Here is a 20,506-nt window from a genome sequence, read left to right as displayed (position 1 = left end):
AAAGACTGTTTAATATGACCAAAAAATGAAGATGATAATAATAGAATACACAAAACAAGCAAGGCACAGCACAATTACTCACCATGCATAGACCACTGATGCCCAGCTAGTTCCCGAACTGCAGTCTAAAGCCCTGGCCAGCTTCCCCCAAGTTATATACTTGGTGGACATCATATGGTATGGAACATCCCTTTGGTCAGTTGTCCTGGCTGTGTCCCCTCCCAGCTTCTTGTGCACTGCCAGCCTCCTTGCTGGTGGAGTGGGGTGAGAAGCAGAAAAGTCCTTGACTTAGCATAAACATTGCCTAGCAACAACCAAAACATCAGTGTGTTATCAACATGATACTCATGCTAAATCCAAATCACAGCACTATACCCACTACTAGGAAGAAAATTAACTCTATCCCAGCCAAAACTGGGACATGGAGTCTCCATCCTTGGAGACATTCAAAAGCCATCTGGACAACTGACTCTAGGTAGCCCTGGTTGAGCAGGGAGGGCTGGACCAGTTGACCTCCAGAGGTCCCTTCTGACCTCAACCATTCTGTGATTCTGTAACCTTTGTGTGAATGAAGGCCTGGGAGGCAGGAGGGGTACCAGCAAGTTACCTTTCCACAGGCTTAGTTATGCACAGGAATCTGCTTTGTAATGGCCTTCACAACACGGAAATCAAAGAGTATTTTTTCCTTCCAATCAAATTGTGGTGATATGCTTTTGGAATAGGTGGAACTGGATTTTGTAACTGAATCAGTTCTGAAACCACAGATTTAATGATATTCACAGTTCTTGGAGAGGGGCTACTTGTGTTCCTTGAGGCCTGTATGGGTGGTTTTATGCAGATTTACAACAGCCAATTTGGGAGAAAAATAAAAGTGAATGACCTTTAAAGCTGTGGCCAACAGAGTAAAGCACAGTAGCAGTGTGGCTTTGAATATTGATTTTTTCCAATGTGTATTAGAACAAAGGAACCTTGAAAATAATGTTGCAACATTACATGATTTTGTGGAGTTGACAGTAAAAAGGCAGAAAAAGTTCATATAGTTAAATATTTCTATTCTGTGCTTGGGGAAAAAGACAAATGTTGCAGGCAGATTGCATGATGATGAAATACTTTTCCACAGTTCTTAAGCAAATATCAAATAGATATCAATGCGGTTTTGCTTTAAAGCAGATTGTTGAATATTTCCCAATTAGCATTGATAGGAATAGGTTTGAACATTAAAAATCTTACCAAGTTAAAAGGACTAAATGAGATGGTTCAGTCACACAATGTGGAGAAGTAATGGAATATTTGTATATATAGGTTCACTTACTGGTTTAATAAATTCTAAGCATGGGTTTATGGAATATATATCTTGTCAACTTGGTTTTTTTCTGCGATTCAAAATTCAGTTAATAAAGATTTAAAGTACTTTGCAGACTTCTGCCAGCACAATCATCTTGCGTAGGACATGATTACACGTGGCAAAAGCCTTGCTGTAACTATATCTAGGTCAATAAAAGGTTTTGTTGACTTTGGTTCATGTCTAAAATGAACTTTTCATGAGAAAGTGAAACACCGCTGCTAAGGGCACATGCTCTGGCTCTGCAAGGGGACCCTCCTGGCACAGAGATCCTGTCCTAGAGAAGACTCCTGTGTGAGGTTGATTCAGTACTACCTGATGATCTGGCTAAGAAAACTAGAAGTGCTTCAAAATCAAGGTTTTATAAACCAAATAGTATATGGCTGACTACCAAGCACATCTAAACTTGCAATATTTTAAATAAAAAATCAGCAGCAACTGAGAGAATTTCTAAAGGGATCATAGTCCTTGCCACTTTAGTAGTTGTATCAGTCTGAAAAAGCTTCCCACAAAGTGAGTCTTGACAAAGTTTGTCAGCTGGAGGTGTGTGGTGAAGAGAGGTTATCTTGGATCCAAGTGTCAAGATGGACTGACATAAGCAAATGTGATTTATTTGAACAGGATGAGACACAAGCTTGTACACCTTGAAAACGTATATGCACTAAAATATAGCTCCTTTCCAGGAAACAGTGACTATCTAAAAATCATGGGAATAAAACAGATGGGTTTGAAAATGTTACGTGAATATCATTTCACTTGGCAAAAAAAAAAGTTAATTTTCTGTATTTGGCTACAAGGAAATACTGAGTACACCTACAGACTCTACATTAGGCCAGTATTTGGCACAACTGTGATTCCTCTCTGAATACTGTGTGCATGTTTGGTGCCAGTAATTGAGGAAACATATTGAAAAAGTTGGGAAGAAGAGCTTCAGGAATAAAAAAAAAAAAACAAATGGAAAGACATGCTTTACAGCTAAGAGTCAGGAAATGAGATCTATCTGGTTTTCTTTTTGATAAGTTAGTAGGAAAACTTGATCAGTACGTATTAATTACGTAATTTCCCTATAAATTAAATAGGAAATTTATAGGGAAAAGGTTTCCAAGCTATCAAAGGTGAAACAAGATTTATTTGCATGGTCTTTACAAAACACAGTTCCAACGCAGTCACAGCTGTGTGGGAATGTGATATAAACACAGAAGGAGCTTTTGTTTCCTTTCAAAATTGTAGCAGTGGTGCATTTTATTCATTAGAAAAGGTAGCAATATGCTTCAAAAGAAAATAAGCCGACATTTCTTGATGTAATGCCACTGAAACTGATACTTAAACTAATACAATGCTGAGTCCGCCTTTTCAAACCAGACTCAAAAAAGAGTAATTCAGAGGTGTCCACTGACAGGCTACAGAATCGGTGCCTTTGGAAAATAAAGCACCAACACTGACATGGAGTTACCCTCCCCATTTAACCCCTTTTTTTTCAACATTTAGCACATGGATCTTTTCCATTCTAGTGAATCAGTTTAATCTACCTGGTAACTCAAGATATTTCGGCCAGTAAATGAAATCTTTGTGTAGCATGAACACTTGAATGATCTGTGTAAATAACTAGCATAACTTTGTCTTTTCAAGCTTTTCCAGAAAGAGATTTTTAGATGTGTCTGCAAAATGAGCGATGAAGTTAAAGGACAGGGAGAACTCTTTCCTGGAAAAAACCCCAAACTTGTCTAGTCCTGTACCAGTTGGCAGAGGATACCTAAAACTCTGCATCAGTAAACACAGTCTTATATTTGGGCTGACTCTTGCCTCTGAATAAAAGGTGGCTTTAACAGCTGAATAATCTCATTATACGCATCCAGGCCTGCGCCTGCTGTCATGGTCGAATGTTCGTGTGCTCGTTGTAAGTCTAGCTTTCCCATAGCTAAGAAAAAGCTTCTGTCAGAATCTGGAGCCTACATGTAAAATAAATACCAGATTGACGCTCTGAAATTCTGGATTGTGCCAGCTTTTTCCAGCTTGGGCGACTTCAGAGTTGCCCAACAGCCGACATCACGCCCAGACGCGCAGATCACGAGTGTTTCAAATAAATTGGGAAGCTTTGTTCTACTAAATGTACTGCTGTAAAATGCCTTCGGACGTCCAGACAAGAATACTGACAGGACAGGAGGACGGAGATTCCGGGTTTAGACTACAAAACACAACAGACAACATCCACTAAAGCATCAGTTAGCTAATAACTTGGTATTATGCCACTGTTACTCCTAGTATTTTATCATGGTGACAGCTGAACAGATCAGGCACTGCCGTGCTGGGTGCCCACCGCCGCGCGGTCCCCTCAGAAATGCCTTGACATGACGACCAGCGTGACGCCACGTGACGATTCATGCCCAAAGACACGTCACGGCAGTGACATCATACGAAGCGACAAGGCAAATCATGCGCTGCGGCCACCAAGGAAGCGCTCTTCAGGACCTGTTCTCCCCCCAACCCCCCGGTGTGAGGAGCGCGCCCCTCAGCGCCACCGAGCCCCCACCCTCTCCCTCAGCCACTTCCGCCTCCGCAGCCTCCCGGTAACCCGAGCAAGGCCGCCCGCCGCCAGGACCCCGCCCGGGGCTGCCCTCCGCGTTGCCTGACTCCCGCCAGTCGGGAAGCGCCGCTCGACGAGCCGGCCGGAGCCGCGACAACGGTGCAGTTAGGCGGTGCCACCCTTTCTATCGCGCCTGGGCGTCGCGGACCAGGCGTCGCGGCCTCGGTTGTGGCGGTGCTGTCGGTCAGGCAGCGTGGCGGCCGCCCCGAAAGGGAGCGCGGCGGGCGTCGTGAGGGGAGAAGAGCGAGGGGGCCTCGCACGCCGGGGAGGGGGCTGCGGCGGGCGGAGGAGGAGTTGGTGCTCCGCGGGAGGCCGGGCCGATGTCCGCACCGGGCGGAGGTATCGGGTCTGGGGCGGCGGGGGGGGGGAGCACCAGCCGTTTGAGGAGGGCGGGGGTGCCGGGCGGTCCGGAGGGTGGGGCGGTGCCGTGCCGTGGTGTGTGGGGAAGAGGGCCTGGGGGAGGCGGTGGGAGGGTGCGGGGGCCTGTCGGAGGCGGGAGCCGTGAGGCGGAGCGGGGAGAGAGTTTCTTGGGACTGAGGCGTCCCGGGGCAGAGAGCGCAGTGGGGGCGAGAAGAAGGAAGGGGAAGGGTGCGGGTGCCTGCAGGGCACAGGGGGGCGGTGGCAGGGAGCGGGGCAGGTGGCTGTTTGCTGTCAGGTTTGCGGTGCGAGCGGTGAAGACGGAGCCCGAGAAGGTGGCTGGGTTGTTGGAGAGCTTGCCTCTATGGATTGACATGTGTGGGGCCGTCCTGAGGATGCAAGGAGGATTGTTAGCTAAAAAGTGTTTTGCTCTGCATATATTTAGTGAGTTGTCTGTAGGCCTTTTTCCCAGTAAAAAACGTGTTCCTGTAGATCTGACAGCAAAACACTTTCTCCGAGATGTATGGAATCGAAAGTAAAACTGCTTGGCTGGTTAGGCAGGCTTGCCTTTCCTGCCAGTGCATAGTGGGGGGGCTTCTCTCTGCACTCTAATTTCCTGGCTTGCTCTGTGTCTCATCTTTCAAAACTTGTGGCTAAGTTTATTATCTTCTGATTGACCATGGTATTTTTCTTGTGTTCCTTCCCTTATTTTAGGAGGAAACCATAATTGCATTTCAATTCTTGACGCTTTTAGTTTTTGGGTGGTGTGATTTCTAAGGAAGAAGTTTGTTCTTTGAGGTTTTTCAGCAGGTTAGAAGTAGGACATCTTGCCTATGCTACTTACGTCTTTTGTAATAGAGTAGCTACATAAAGGAATGTTTATGTGATCAATTTAATTTTCAGTAGCAGTAAAAAAGTGTGCAAAATCTGAATGTTCTTAGTTTAGTAAAGACATATTTCTTCCCTGTATACTTGTGTTTGCAAGGATTGAGATTCTGGTTCATGGTACTGCTGTCTGTGACAATAGGCTGTTTTTATTGATTTGAGAGGATTTTAGCATATCAGGCCAAGGTGTTGATGTTTATCCTTTTATTCTGAATGGTGACTAGATTAATGATGCTGAATACCTTTTATAATCCTTGGTTTTCTTGAGAGTAAGTATTTAGATGCTTTCTCTTAAATGTTCCCTGTGTATTTCAAGACCTGTTTCTTAAGTTTATGAGCCTATAGTGTCTTGAACCCAATGCCATCAGTTTTTTCAAATTCTGAGATTGACATGAAAAAAACTAAGTAGAAATTCAGGTACAGTAAAAAAATTCTTAACTAAGATTGAGTTAAGTTAGGTCAAATAGTGAAAAATTAAGAGGAATAGTTTCCTCTGGAAAAATAGCATCTGTAAGTGATGAAACTAGATAACACAGTGTTAAAGCATCTAAACGTCACTACAGAAATGGACTGCCAAGAGTCCAAAAGCATATGGAACGCTTGTCTTGTATCTGTTTTCTCTGTCCTTTTTAATTTTCAGCTGTGAGTGCCAGTTCTTCCTATCTACTGGCTTATGAAGCTCATATTATCTTGTCTTTTCATCAGTGCATTCACATAAATATTAGGTATTAAATAGAAGTTTTCTTAATGATTAGATTTGCTTAATGTTTCTTTACCATTCCCTTAATCTGGACCAAACTGTGTACCTTTGGCCTTATTTCCTATGGAAATGAGACCCAGGCAAACCTGCTGCCTGTTTCCATTTTTCTTTGCTTCCCACAACTTTTGAACCGTAGTTTCAGTCAAATTAGGCAGATGAAGGTATAAACTTTCTACAGATCTGGTGATAACTGGCAGCTGAGGAAGAGTAATAAGGTCTAAATTAACATTCTTGCTGAGGGAAGGGCTATAGCATAGGCTCAGTGGACAGCTCTGTTTTGTCTGTGCTGTTAGCTGACGCTCGTGTGCTGACCAGTGAATCAGTCTGTGTATAGCTTGGAGGCAGCAACCACATGGACTGCCTCCTGCCATCAGCGGTTGGTAGACATAAATGAGCTGGCAGTGCAAGCGGAAGGGTTTGCAAGATAAGGAGCTATATATGTAGCAGGTAGTGAGGGGTGTTATAACATACATATTCTGTGATACAGGACAGGAATCTATTATAAACTAGATTGTTGGGGTTTATTGGTCACCAGTGTTTAAGGGGGGGGGGGGGGGGAAGGATAATACTGCCTTGTGATTGAAATCACAATGTACTTGATTATGCTCCATCCCTTTTCTTTTTATCCCATCTTCTCTATTTTGCTTTTATACAAGCAAATGTCAGATATGTCTTTAAAACAGAATTCTGAGTTCCTAAATTTAGTAAGAGTTTGAGTACTGTAATGGTAAGTGACCATGTTCTTAAAAAATTACACGTGTAGGGTTTTTTCCCCAGTAGTAATTGATTACCCTGCTAACAATAGGTGGGGAGACAAAGATAAAACCTGAAGTATTAAAATGTGACATACCTTTCCACCATTTCTTTAATCAAGCAACCCTTTTGTCTCAATGTTTTCCTTTTAAGCTTAGCTCCCAATTTATTATCTTTCAGAATCTAACACTTTCCCTTATTTTTTTTAATGAATGTGTTACCTGTGAGGAACAGGTCCTACTTAACTGGCTTACAGAGATGGAAAAACTAGTTCAGACCTTTAATATGAAGGGGTGTGGGGAGCTGCTTAGTTGTGTGGGGTTTGTTGCCTTTTTGGGGGAGGGGGATTAAGTACTTATTAAATAATAATAGTTTTAAGATGATGTAGATCAGTGGTTTTGAAATCCAAGTAGTTCTGAGATGTTGAGCTTTGAAACCTTTTAGTTGTAGACATGCATTAGGGAGCCAAATTTGCTAGTATTTGTTAAAGCAATGCTGATTTGATTGGCCTCGCTTCCATAAATCAGTGTCAGAAACATTTCTTCATGGGTGCTGTTGCCAATTGCTGTCAAAGGGGCCAAGTCCTAGATAGGTTCTCCATTGGTAAGTTGCCTCTTCCCATATCTGAATATACTGTGAATTTTTGCAAACAATTTCTTTCTTCAGAAGACCTGGACAAGCATCTTAAAAATTGTAATGCAGCTTTCTGTATGGGATAGTATATGAATCTGTCATCTCATTGTTTGGGAAGTGGGGGAGGGAGTGTGGAATACTTAGTTAGAAACAGAGATTTTCTTTAGTGTGGTATCTTATTTATAAATATCTTTCAAAATAGTTAATACTAGAAGCGCTTTACATTAGATTGGAATGCAAGTGTCTCATTATCCATTTTGTTGAGTAGATGCAGGAAGTATGTGAATCTAGCCTATTTTCATCATAGAGTCTGAGTGAAATGTTAGAAAGGCACAAGTAAGGGTCGTAATTGGGAATCAAACTGGTGTTACAAATAAAAAACAAGTGATGGTTTTTTAGGAGGTGTCACATGCAATCATGTCCCATCAGTCCCACCTCTGTATGAATTTAACTTGAAGCACGTGAATATGCAAAAATTATTTTTAGTTTAAGAAATTAATTTAGCCTGAAGTAAATAAAGCTTAGGTGGTTCTGATTGCCTCTGTCAGTCCTGTCTGGCCATATCCCATCCTGGACATGAGTCAGCAGAATGCCCTTGCATTAAGGCCAGCTGCATTCTAGGCTCTAGTAACAAGAGCTACCCAGCAGGTTGAGGAAGGTGAGTCTTCCCCTCTCTTTGGTACTTACAAGAGCCCATCTGGACACCATATCCAGTTGTGGATTCTCTGTTCCAAGAAAGGCATTGACATGCTGGAACAAGTCCGCTGGAAGGCCACCAGGCTCATTAGGAGGCTGGAGGACATGGTATCTGAAGAGAGACTGAGAGAACTGGGTTTCTTCGTACGTAAGAAGAGAGGGAGAAGTCTTATTACTAGCTACCACAACCTAATGGGAGAGTATAGAGAAGATGAAACTGGGTTCTTCTCAAAGCTCTACAGGGATAGGATGAAAAGAAATGGACACAAGATGGGGCCTAGCAAATTCCAGGATGGTATTAGGAAAAGGTTTTTCACAGTGTGTTTATCCAGGTACTGGAACAGGGGCCCAGAAGGGGCCATTGCATCTCCATCGTTGCACATATTCAAAACTTAGCTAGCCAAGTCCCTGATCTGATTGGACCTGCTTTGAGCAAGGGGTTAAATGAGGTGACCTCCTGAGTTTTCTTCTGATATAAATTATTCTGTGAATCTACCCTTTCTTGTTCAATGTATATTATCTTTTGTATCCTTAGCCAAATGAAACTAAAGCTTAGACGACTAAAACCCCAAAGATGCTAAAGCTCCTAGAAATCCCCAGAAAAATGTTGGTTGAGTAGAAGGAGACACAAATTGGAGCCTTTGATAACTCTTGATAATTGTAGCCTTTCTGCTATAATTTCCATTTCTTCTGCTGGCAGGGAGGTTTGTGCACACATCTTAGTCAGCACAGCACGGTCTTCCAGCTAGTGCTTCTGCTGTACAGAAGAATGCTTGAGATGGCTGGGGAAATCTTGAGGGGTAAGGAGAGTGAGGAACAAGATGATGCATTTTCACAATGACAGTCAGGCATTGGAGCAGGTGGGCCGGACAGGTTGTGCATTCTCCTTCCTTGGCAGTTTGGAGCGATCTAGTCACAGTTGACCCTGCTTTGAGCAGGAGGTTGAACCACTTGAGGTCCTGTCTAACCTGCATTATTCTGTGATTCTGAGTAGAGGTAGTGGAAGGGGGAGTGTTCTTAGATGTGTAGAAAGGTCAGTGAGGTGCAGGTTCATTTTTAAGTTGGGGGTACTTTGCTTTTATCAGTCTTAAATTTTTTTTCAGATAGACTTCTGTTTATGTTCCAAGATCTTGTATTCCTCAAGCTGTAGAAACTTAAAATATTTTACTTCACAAGTTATGCTGAAGACAACTTCACAGTATAACAATGTAACAGAATGCTTAGTTTTTACCTGTTGTTAGGTCCATTCCTTAGCTCAAGAAAACCTACCTTAAACTTTTATACTGATGAGTCATGCATTTGTGGGTTATTTATGTAGTTAAGAATGAAGCGAATATGGGTGGGCTGTCAAAGTGACTTTAATATATCAACAACAAGTTAAAAGTACTTATTTTCCTGTGTTTCTGCAGACTTGCCTGGGTAACACAATGCCAGCTGAGCGCAAAAAGCCAGCAAATATGGAAGAAAAAGAATCTCTGTTAAATAATAAAGAAAAAGAATTTAGTGAAAGGCGACCAGTGAGCACCAGGGAGAAGTCAAAAGAAGATGCCAAGGTTGGCGTGAAGAGAGAGACTTTAAAGGTTCCTGAAGATAAAAAGAAAAAACTGGAAGAGGATAAAAGAAAAAAGGAAGACAAGGAGAGGAAGAAAAAAGAAGAGGATAAAGTAAAGGCAGAAGAAGAGCAAAAGAAGAAAGAAGAAGAAGAAAAAAAGAAACAAGAGGAAGAGGAGAAAAAGAAACAAGAGGAGGAAGAGAAAAAGAAACAAGAAGAAGCAGCTGCTCAACTGAAGTAAGTTGTCTTTTAATGGTTTAATTGTGCCAAATGCTGTTGTCTTGCTATCAGGATTGTGAGCAGAATTAGAAAAGATTAACTGTTTGAGTTACTTAGAATAAGTTGTATGTAGTGTTATAAATATTACATGGCTCTCTGAGTATGCTTTATGACCTCTACATAGTTTTGAGTTTTCATCTTTAACCTCTGTTACTTTAGTTTCTGATACGGGGTTTTGATAGTGATTTCCATGTGATGACCGTGTAATGCACAATTATCCTTGAATAAAGAACAGTTTCTTTTGAGATGGAGAAGTGTTAGTGTCATAAAATTGGGAATACAGGCTCTAACAGGTCCACAGACCATAACAGCAGCGAATATACTTTGAAGGATGGCTATAATTTCTTTTAATCAATCATAGGCAATTGATACCTGGGTGGCAAACACAGAATGTAACCTGGCAGTTTGATATGTGATATTACCAATACAGTGTTTCTTAGTATGTTATCAAAAGGTACTGCAGAGTTGAAGATAGCAGCTTTAGACAAATAAAGCCAAGATTCTGGACATTCTTGTGTTTGAAATATGTCACTTTTGAAGACTGAGGCAATGTCATAGCCAAATTCTGTCTGGGACAGATGTATTTCACCTATTCAGAATTTTCTGTGTGATTTCAGTAGTCCAGGAATAAAAATTTCCCTTAACTGTGTAATACAGTAACCTGTTGAAAGGTTGTTGTCCTCTTCTGTAAGAACTTCATCTCCATCTGGAGTAAATGGAGTTTTATGTTTATATTTTCCAAGTCTGTTGGGATTAATATGTTCTGCGTAGAAATATTTGAGAAATTTCATTTTGTAACAAGTAGTACTTGCCTTTTGCAGCAAAAAAAAAATTAAATAGAGTTTATGAAGCAGATGCTTTAGCTTTCTAGGAATAACTTGTTAAATATTGAAAAATACAGTATTAAGGGGACATTGTGTTTGGAACTACTGGAGAGTTTTCAAGTATGACTCTTTTCTTTGAACTGTTAACCTGAAAGTGAAGTTCTGTAATGAAAATGACTAATTTTTATTCCTCTTAGAGAAAAAGAGGAAGCACATCAGCTCCATCAGGAGGCTTGGGAGCGCCATCAGGCAAGAAAAGAGCTTCGCAGCAAAAACCAGAACGCACCAGACAATCGCCCTGAGGAAAACTTCTTCAGCAGACTGGATTCCAGTCTGAAGAAGAACACGGCTTTTGTTAAGAAGCTAAAAACCATTACAGAGCAACAAAGAGACTCCTTGTCCCATGACTTTAATAGCCTGAATTTAAGCAAATACATTGCAGAAGCAGTAGCTTCTATTGTGGAAGCCAAACTGAAAATATCAGATGTGAACTGCGCTGTGCACTTGTGTTCCCTCTTTCACCAGCGCTATGCTGATTTTGCTCCTTCCCTACTTCAGGCTTGGAAAAAACATTTTGAAGCAAGGAAAGAAGAGAAGACTCCCAACATTACCAAGTTAAGAACTGATTTGCGTTTCATTGCAGAATTGACAATAGTTGGGATTTTCACTGACAAGGAAGGTCTGTCTTTAATCTATGAGCAACTTAAAAATATTATTAACGCTGATCGAGAATCCCACACTCATGTTTCTGTGGTTATCAGCTTTTGTCGGCACTGTGGAGATGACATTGCTGGTTTGGTACCAAGAAAAGTAAAAACTGTTGCAGAGAAGTTTAACTTGAGCTTTCCTCCTAGTGAGATAATTAGCCCAGAGAAACAACAGCCCTTCCAGAATTTGTTGAAGGAATACTTTACGTCTTTGACCAAACATCTGAAAAGGGACCACAGGGAGCTACAAAATATTGAAAGACAAAACAGGTGACACTTGACTGTTGCTTTTTATTTATGGAGAAAAAAATAGTTTATTTATGAAATGCCTAGATTTGTTGCAGTATTTGTAAACAAAGTCTGTTAGCGGTGTGTAGAAGATAAGTGTATTCTGCAATATATCTAAAAAAAGTTCTAAATTTGCTCCAAATACTTAAAAACCAAACAGATTCTCTGAATATCTTTAAAGAAAATGGAGGTTGACCTTTAGCTTTAATTCTCTGTAACTCTAAGTTTGGTTGTGCTCCCTTAGCAGCTTGAGAGTAATGCTTCTTTCCCAGCTGGTACTGTCCTTTTCCAGTTGGCACAATCTCATTTCTCCCTTTCCACCCACACGTATCTAACAGAGCATATGCCGCAATGGCTTTGGCTTGTTTACTTTTTTTAGTGTAGCAATATGGAGGAAAAATTAGGTTGGACTAACAAGGTATCCCTTACACTTAATGTGGGCAAATTGTATATGTTAAGGTGTTGGAGGGTATAGACAATTTGATTCAAATCCTCTTAAATGTCTATATGAAATACTAATATTGAAGGGTATGAATATACACACCTTCAAGAGCTGAATAGTTTAATTTCTACCATGACCGTGTTGTTTAATAATTGTTTGCTTTTCTTTAAAGCACCCTGAATTGCCATTATTGGAGCCAGCCTAAACCCAGCTGCTGGTCTTAAAACACGGTCATTCTTAAATCCTTTTGGAAGCATTCCAGGCAGATAGAAATGAACATGTTACTGTGTGTAGGCACAGGTTTCAACTAAAAGGCTGAACATCGGTCCAGAGCCAAATGTATGCTTGACATACACTAAAATTTGACATTCCCAAACCAAGGCTTTAAACTAGGATCCATTGTGCTGATGGGTGCTGTGCTGCAGTCCTATCCGGTCTCAGTTAAGTGTTGTATTTTGCAGGACTGTAAACTAACTTTTAGGCTGCTATTATGGCAACAAGTACCTTATTACTTTAAAGTGTGTTACTTAGTTGTGGGTTTGGGTTTTTTTTGGGGGGGGGTGGGGTGGTGGTGGTTTTTAAAGTTAACAAATACAAACTTTTATACTTTTACAATTACAGTTGGTAATGGGCACATGGGTTCTGGCTGGGATTTCAATGAGTGAGTGTTACAAAGCCTGTATGATAGGAAATAAAGTGAAAAAATTCAAAGAGATACGAAGAATCTTAAGAAACCATGAAGAAGAAAAACGTAAGCAATCTGGGAGAGGGAAATATACTTTAATGTTTACTTGCACAACTGGATAAAAATGACCGGGTAGAGTCCTGAGCAGCCTGATCTCATCATTGAGCCTGCTTTGAGTAGATCAGACTAGAGACCCTTTATGTGCCTTATCTGAATTATCCCTATGGACTTAGATGCAAAGGTTTGTTTTAGGGAAGGAATATGAAGAAGTGTAGTTTATCTTTGGATGAAGATAATTCTATTATTTATCTCTATCTGAACTTATAGGTGTTTATTTTAGCTGCTTAATAAAAGTTGGGGAATAACTTTTGTTAAAGATACAAGATATCAAAAAACTTTCCTGCCTAACTTTATTTGCTTACAACGTGTCTGTCACAAGAGATGCTTGGCATTACTCAAGGCATGAGGTCAAAGACAGAAACTAGCCTGGTAAGAAGTCTGTGAATACTATAGAAATCTTCCTCAACTGTGGATTTCTGAAAAGTTATTTTGGTGATGTGTTGCTGGTTTGTTGTTGTTGTTGTTTTGGGGTTTTTTTTAAAAAAAAAAAAAAAAGGAATAATCCTGTTGGAAAAAATGGTCCTCTGAGTGTTTGAAACCTGATCAATTTTGCTGATAGCAACAGCTTTTATTCCCACTGTTATTCCAGAACTGATGAACAGGGAGTGAACTGTTCCTTCTTGTGCATCGACAGTGTCATATGTTTAGGTTATGAGATTTTTGTCAGGTGAATACCTCTTGAATTTACCTGTGTCAAAAGAGTTACTGTGAAATAATTCAAGCTGTACAGATTAGTTGAATTAATTGAATATTCGTATGCTAATCTTAACAGTGCTTTAATATTATCTTAACTGCTGAATCATTTAGGTAAAATTAAAGCATTATTAGACACGAGGATTTCTGCAAGTGAGTAATTGGGAAAACTACCTTAAGTTACTCTTTGACAGTAGAATCTGATGGTCATTTGGTTACACAGCTAAGGGCATGGCAAAATCTGTGCAGGCTGTGTCATAGGAAGGAAACAACTTGATTCCCAAATTCTGTTGTGAGTTTTCAAAAATGAGTGTTAGATATGGAGGAAACTTCTTTTGTCTAAATTAAAGATATTTTAAGATCTGCTGAACTAGCATTGTGGCACTTCGTGAAATTCTGAAGACACATAAGTACTGTATGCTGTACTTTTTAATTGTATTAAAAAATGAATTGTGCTTTTAAAAGTTTGCTTGGTATACTTCAGCTTGCTTGAATTTGTTAACACTTGTCTGTTGGGAACTGAAACAAAGAACTGAAACTCTTGTACTGTTGTTACAGCACTTTGCTTTCTTTGTTTTTTAATAATAGCACAGAGCTTCAGTGCTCATGTTTATGAGGCTGCTGGTATATTTTAAGTTTAAAAAATGTATCTAATGGATAGCTGTCTCTGTGGAAAGACTATGAATTGGCACTTAACATGTTTCCTGAATCCAAACTGAACTACTGCACTTTAGAAATCGTCAGTGGTTATTGAATTTGTTATTTTTTTCTTGCTCTACTTCCTTTAGAGGCAGATAACGCATGTTATATAGGTGTGTTTTTGTAAGAGGGACAAGAAATAGAACTTTTGCTAGCATTACTCCTTCTTGCCCTCTAGCAAGACATCTATGTCAAGCATTGGTTCTGAGCAGGTAGAAGGGATTTTGTTACTCACCCTGTGAATGTGTTGTGTACAAAGATGACTTTTGTTTTAAAATTAACCTGGAACTGAAAAAAGCCAAAGTTGATATCCCTCAACTTAATATTGCTTAAACTGTTTTAGAATTTTTATGCCATAAAGTGCTTGGGTCTTCTGGCAAGAATGTGATTGTATACTTGTTACTTAATAAAAGCCTAATCATAATGTAATGATGCAAACTGCCTTAGGAATTATGGCATTTGCACCTTATTTCAAACTTTTATCTTCTGATGCTTTCATCTCAGTGCAGGGTGCATTGTCACTGGTTATAGCTAGTTAGTCCAATGTTACTAGCATTATTCAAGCTACTGTAAAACAAATTGGAAACTTTCTAGGCAAGCTCATTCTGTCAGCTTCCCTTTGAAAGTCCGTGTTTAATCTGAGCCTGTATGTACCTTTGTTGTAGTAGGCCCCCAAACAGCTCAGCTGGCCAGGAGTGTCCCTTACTGGTAAAGAACTGACTGTGCCTTTTCCATGTAAGAACTGTTCATGCAGAGTGGATCACACCATGGATGGGAAAATACACTTCTCAGGAGCCCTAGTTGAGGACAAACTAGAGCATTGCTAATGAGCAACCAGCTTATTCTTACTTAGCCCAAAACCAAGGATAGCAGTCTTCCATCAGTCTTCTGTGGCAAGCTTACAAATAAGGTTTATTTACAAGCTGAGATTACCTTGTTCTGTATGTTTGGTTCAAACTACTGAAAGTTCTTGATGTTTTTTGTCTAAAATCTAAGATGACCTTAATTGTAGTTTGATAAGGAAATTGAATTGTGCTGTTCCGCATGTAATTCTGTAACTGCTTTACTGTGCACTTGTAAGCAGTGATGACGTTCCTTCAAATACAAGTTGCTTTTGACAACAGATTTCAATTTTAAAAAAGAATTTAAAATAAGTATGGATAGTTTCATAAAAGAGAACAAAGAGCAAGTGAAAAAGTCCAAATTAAGAGTAGTTAATTTGTTGATAACCTTGAAATAACTTGGTTTGTTGGAAAATTAATGGGCTGGTCTTAATGTGCATGGTTTTTTGAGCCTCCTGGCATTGATTGCCCATTTAGTCTTCTGAATAACGTGGAAATACATTGTTGCAGATGCAAAGCAACTTTTATCCAGCTTTAGTGTAAGTTGAATGTTTTAATTTACTTCGAAAGTCTTTTCATAGTGCAGGACTATTACAGGATAATCATGGTAAAAAAATAAGTTAGCCTTTCTCTTTGGATATTGAAGTTGGAGATTCCATGACTGTGCTACCTCAATGATACTGAAGTCAGAAATTCAGTATGGTTGTTTGGAAAAAAAGCATTGCTCAAATTTTTGCTATTGTGGTCTAAACTAGAATTCTCACAGCTCCCTTGAAGAGGGAAGGTTAGCTTTGCTCGGAGAAATTGGTAGTGGTTCAGCAGGGCTCAAATATATTTTAAGAGAAAAGGTTGTCTTACTGTAACTTTGATTTTTGTAGGCGCATTCTTCACTCTAAAGGAGAGCTGAGTGAAGATCGACACAAGCAATATGAGGAATTTGCAATGTCTTATCAGAAGCTGTTGGCAAATTCTCAATCTCTGGCTGATCTTTTGGATGAAAATATGCCTGATCTTCCCCAAGAGAAACCGACACCTGAGGGTAGGCCATCTTCTAAAGCAAGGAAACAAGATGCTGGACTTGGATGTGGTGGGAAAGCTAATCAAACCCTTTTAATGATGTGTTCTTCCCACTGATTTATTTTTATTTAAGTTCCCCCCCCAAGGATATCAAAGAATGAATAATACATAGTTTTTTATTAAAGTAATTAAACCTAACATGTAACCATAACTATGCTGTGTAGTTATGGTACCTTAAGTAATGTCTATTTAGATGTTTCAGGTAATACAGGAATAAATAGGAAATTAAAAATGTTTCTAACTGAATCCTTTCAAAATAATGCAATGCATTTTTTAATATTTAAAGAGCTGTATATGATAGAGTTTTAAAGTCTGATATTGTTAAATTAAATTGAAGCCTATTTTGGGTCATGATGTTGTGAGCAGGAACATATTGTTAAGCCAGGTAAGTCACTAGGTGGCTATCTGACCTCCTGAGAAGTACAGCATTTTACTGGCAGAGTTATGTGAATACTGGCAGAGCTTAATAAATCTCAAATTTTAGGTTTAGAGATGCTCAGATCATGAATGTACCTTTTGTCTGACGTGATCTTGAGCTTAAAGAATCTGTATTTCTTGCATACCTCTAAACTTAAAATTATTCTTCTTAAACTTCTGTTCTTAAAATACAATGAGGTACCCTTCATCATGCTCAAAGCAATTACTTTTTATGTTAATGTGACTAAAGTCTGTTACAGCTTTCCTTTCTAATGCCATATAATGTGCTTGATTTGACTTTCACTCTGGTACTGTCTGTATTTTCTGTCAATGCTAAATTTACAATTTTAAGATAGCTTATTGATATATTTAATATTAAGATTAGGTTGTTAAAAGCATTTTAAAGTATGCATTGCAATATTTTAAGTGAAAACAGTGGTAGTAATAAATAGGTTAATGCCTTTCTGAAAGGTTTTATTGGGTTTTTTTTAATCTTTAAAGGTGCCTCCTTTTAGAAGGTGAAAAACTTGTGTGAATAACTTTCTTATTGTTTCACTATTTTTGCAGAACATGGACCTGGTATAGATATTTTCACACCAGGAAAGCCTGGAGAATATGACCTGGAGGGGGGTATATGGGAAGACGAAGATGCTAGAAACTTCTATGAGAATCTCATTGACTTAAAGGCTTTTGTGCCAGCAATTTTGTTTAAAGATAATGAAAAATGTTCCCAGAACAAGGATTCCAGCAAAGATGAATCAAGAGGTAGAATGCTTACATTAGTATTTTTTTTAACATATTTTGTCCAACAGATATACAAATTTGATGGAATGAGTAATGAGTCTCTTAACAAAATAATTTATGGTGATCAGGACAGTATAGCATTTGGATGAATTTTTCGGGAAGAAACTGTGGGAAAGAGGTTGTACCTGGGTATGGTATTTAAGGAAGAAAAAAGTAAATGCATTTTAATATTGATAGAACTGTGAATTTAAAGTAATTGGAGCTTAACCTATGTGAGTACATGTTTTCTTTTTCTGTGAGAAACCTAAAAGTTTATCTTCTTCAAAAACTGTTAGTGTTTGTTCTGTTTTTTCCACTAAATTGTCGATGGTAGCTAACTGTCTCTACATAAAATTCCAGTAGATTAAAAGGCCTGGATAGTTCCTCACTTCTGACACAGCCCTAGGTTCACAACCAGGCATTGGCAGACTTTAGTTATAATGGGATAAAAATGGCATTCACCCTCACTGGCTCAAAGTGTAACAGAATATGTAGGTTTGGATAAGAGCCATGTTTTGGCATTGAAAAAATGCCAATGAAGACACAGGCTATATGGTTTTCTAATACACATGCGGTAGATCGGTGTTGAGTATTAATGGAATTTCAACTTTGTATCTCATGGCCTTCTTTCTGAGTTCTAAATTCTGACATTTCCCCATGAGGATAATTAGATGCAGGAGCAGCTTGCCCAGGGAGACTGGAATCTCTGCCTTAAGAGATTTTTTTGAGACAACTGGATAAAAATCCCTGCTTTGTGGGTTTGTTTCCATATGACATATACACTGTTTAGCTGTCACACTTTTGTGTGAAAAATGTAAGTAATTTAATAAGGTTATTTGCTTTGAAAAATTTTTTTAATGAAGCATAGTCTGCAAATGAGGTTTGAAGGAGGCCTAAAAGAATAGTAAAATGTTGTAGATAGTAACGTTCAAAATCTCTTGGAAAAATACTCTATGCTGGACCAGTGTTGTCCAAGAAAAATACTAGCTGTTTCTTTCTGAATCTTCATCTAGAGATTCACAGATTATTTGTGTTCAAGGAAAATATGATTTTTTTATTTGATTTTCTACATAGCACTTTATTTCTCTAATATCTTCCTACTGTTGTGCTTTTTGTGCTTTTCTGGGCCTGCGTAAAATGCTTTCTCTTTACCTTGCTTTGTCAATTTTGTTATCAGTTGATCTATGAAGAATATGCAGTGCAAACATTAAATTAGAATTTGTACCTTTGAATCTGGCTCTTTTTGCATAATGTTTGTGATATTAATTTACTGAGGTTTTGGAGGATACTGTTTTTCTATATGACCTTTTCGGTAGGCAAGGTTTTTGGGTGTTTTTTTTTTTTGCTTGCACTGTCCATGTGATGGCCCGTCAATCTATTTTAACCATTTTGGATGTTTCCTGCGTTTCTGAATATCTTGTTCCATTTGAACGTATGCATGTAATCCAATGAAGACTTACCAGGTATAGTTCAGAACAAACCAAAGGACTGAAAATCATTGGCAATCCTTAACAGACCACAATGTAGGTAAATGTTTGCATTTTTCAGGCATATGGATAAAGCTATATGAAAGATATCAAACCACTGAGACCTAACAGATGAGACAGTATAGTCTCAAGAAGCAGATATTCTTTTCCCCATTTCCTTTTAATAAGACTAAGACACTAAAGAGACATGGGTTTAGCAACGTGAGTCTTTCTGTATTCTAACCGTGACTGCATGTATTTAATAGTTCGATATTTCTACTTAACTTCTTAATAGATTCAAAAGATGCCAAAGATAATAAGGAAGCACCTGGCAGTGAGGATTTGGAGTTGGAGCTGGAGAACCTGGATATTAATGATGATCCTCTGGAGTTAGACTGTGGAGACGAGGCAGAAGATCTTACAAAAAAGCTTCTTGATGAGCAAGGTAAAAATAATTTGGTTTAGGAATTCTTTGTTTCCTGATTTGATTTATCTTTTTTTCAGCTTGATGGTTTTTACAGTAGATAGAGTGGGACAACTATTTATTTATTTATGTAACTTTAGTAGCTAGAAACTGGTAAGATTGTTGTCAAAAACATGTTTGTAACAAGACATTCAGATACAAGTGAACAGTATTGTATGGCGGTTTATGTAATGAAAGTTACCAATTCCTTCGTACAGCTTTTAAAAAAAAAAAGTGAAGGCAATTATCTGAAAAGTGACTAGAAATAAGTATGGAAACTTCAGTGCATACATGATTTTCTCATCAAATGTGCTTAGGGTACTAATAATGTATTTTCTGGTTTTAACTTCTATTGCAATATAAAATTCAGCTCTGCCTTTGTCTTGTTAATTGTTAAAGACTTTTCATTTGATGTTATGGCTTTACATAGCAGGATTTAAGAATTCTAACTTCTAATTATGCTTGAAGGGCTGCAAATGGCACCTGTAAAAATCTAGCTGTGTTAGCTTTACTAGGGGAAACAGCAGCAAGAATTTTTCTTATGAGTTACATGTCTTTTTCAGTGGTACTGAGTAGTGGGGAAAAGCAACATTAGATATTAAGAGCCAAATTCCTAGAGAGCAAGTGAGGTGTTTTCTTTGAGCCCATTTTGTAGTGCACATTGGGTTTGCTGCTTTGGATTTCCAAGGACCAGTGCAGATTCCTTTCTTTCACTTTTGAAGGAGGAAACTTGTTCTGTGTCTAGAATGTGTGTGTGTGTGTGGGGGGGGGGGGAAATCACATTTAGAATACACTGGCTGGAGATTCTGTGGCTTAAAAGTGAAAATCCTGCCTGATCTAGTGAATTTATAATCTAATCATCCTCTTGCTTGAAACTGGATTGAGCTTTAAAAGCTAAGAAGTTAAAGCCAAAACTTCAAGTCATGGAGTTCACATCACAGCAAAGAAGTTCAGGCCCTGGCAAAGACTGTGTATTGGTGTTTAAAGCACAGGTTCATCTAACCAAGCTGATGCACGAATCTATGAGTTTGGGTGTTGAGAATCTTGAATGACAACTCAAAGTGCCAGCCTCTCTCAGCTTATAATAGAGATGGGTTAGGGGATATGGATCTTTAAATTGGATGACTCCTTTGTGTACATAAGCTTAGTTGAGCTGAAA

At 38.9% G+C, this 20,506-nt stretch overlaps 1 protein-coding gene across 2 annotated transcripts in view; it reads left to right on the top strand.

Moving 5' to 3' along the window:
- Positions 1 to 4,111: 4,111 nt before the first annotated feature.
- Positions 4,112 to 20,506, top strand: part of UPF2 (UPF2 regulator of nonsense mediated mRNA decay) — a 66,508-nt gene continuing 50,113 nt past the window's right edge. The window contains exons 1-6 of one of the 2 annotated variants that reach the window (XM_075764560.1): positions 4,112 to 4,265; positions 9,420 to 9,799; positions 10,863 to 11,642; positions 16,020 to 16,180; positions 17,203 to 17,400; positions 19,180 to 19,329. In XM_075764560.1, coding sequence (XP_075620675.1) covers positions 9,438 to 9,799; positions 10,863 to 11,642; positions 16,020 to 16,180; positions 17,203 to 17,400; positions 19,180 to 19,329 — 1,651 coding nt within the window. In that variant the 5' untranslated portion in view covers positions 4,112 to 4,265; positions 9,420 to 9,437. The remainder of the gene's footprint in view (positions 4,266 to 9,419; positions 9,800 to 10,862; positions 11,643 to 16,019; positions 16,181 to 17,202; positions 17,401 to 19,179; positions 19,330 to 20,506) is intronic. The other variant, XM_075764643.1, reaches the window with a different exon arrangement.

Source organism: Balearica regulorum, chromosome 1 (genome assembly GCF_011004875.1).
Source record: "Balearica regulorum gibbericeps isolate bBalReg1 chromosome 1, bBalReg1.pri, whole genome shotgun sequence".
Classification (NCBI taxonomy): Eukaryota; Metazoa; Chordata; class Aves; order Gruiformes; family Gruidae; genus Balearica; species Balearica regulorum.
This window is presented reverse-complemented; position numbering and strand designations above follow the sequence as displayed.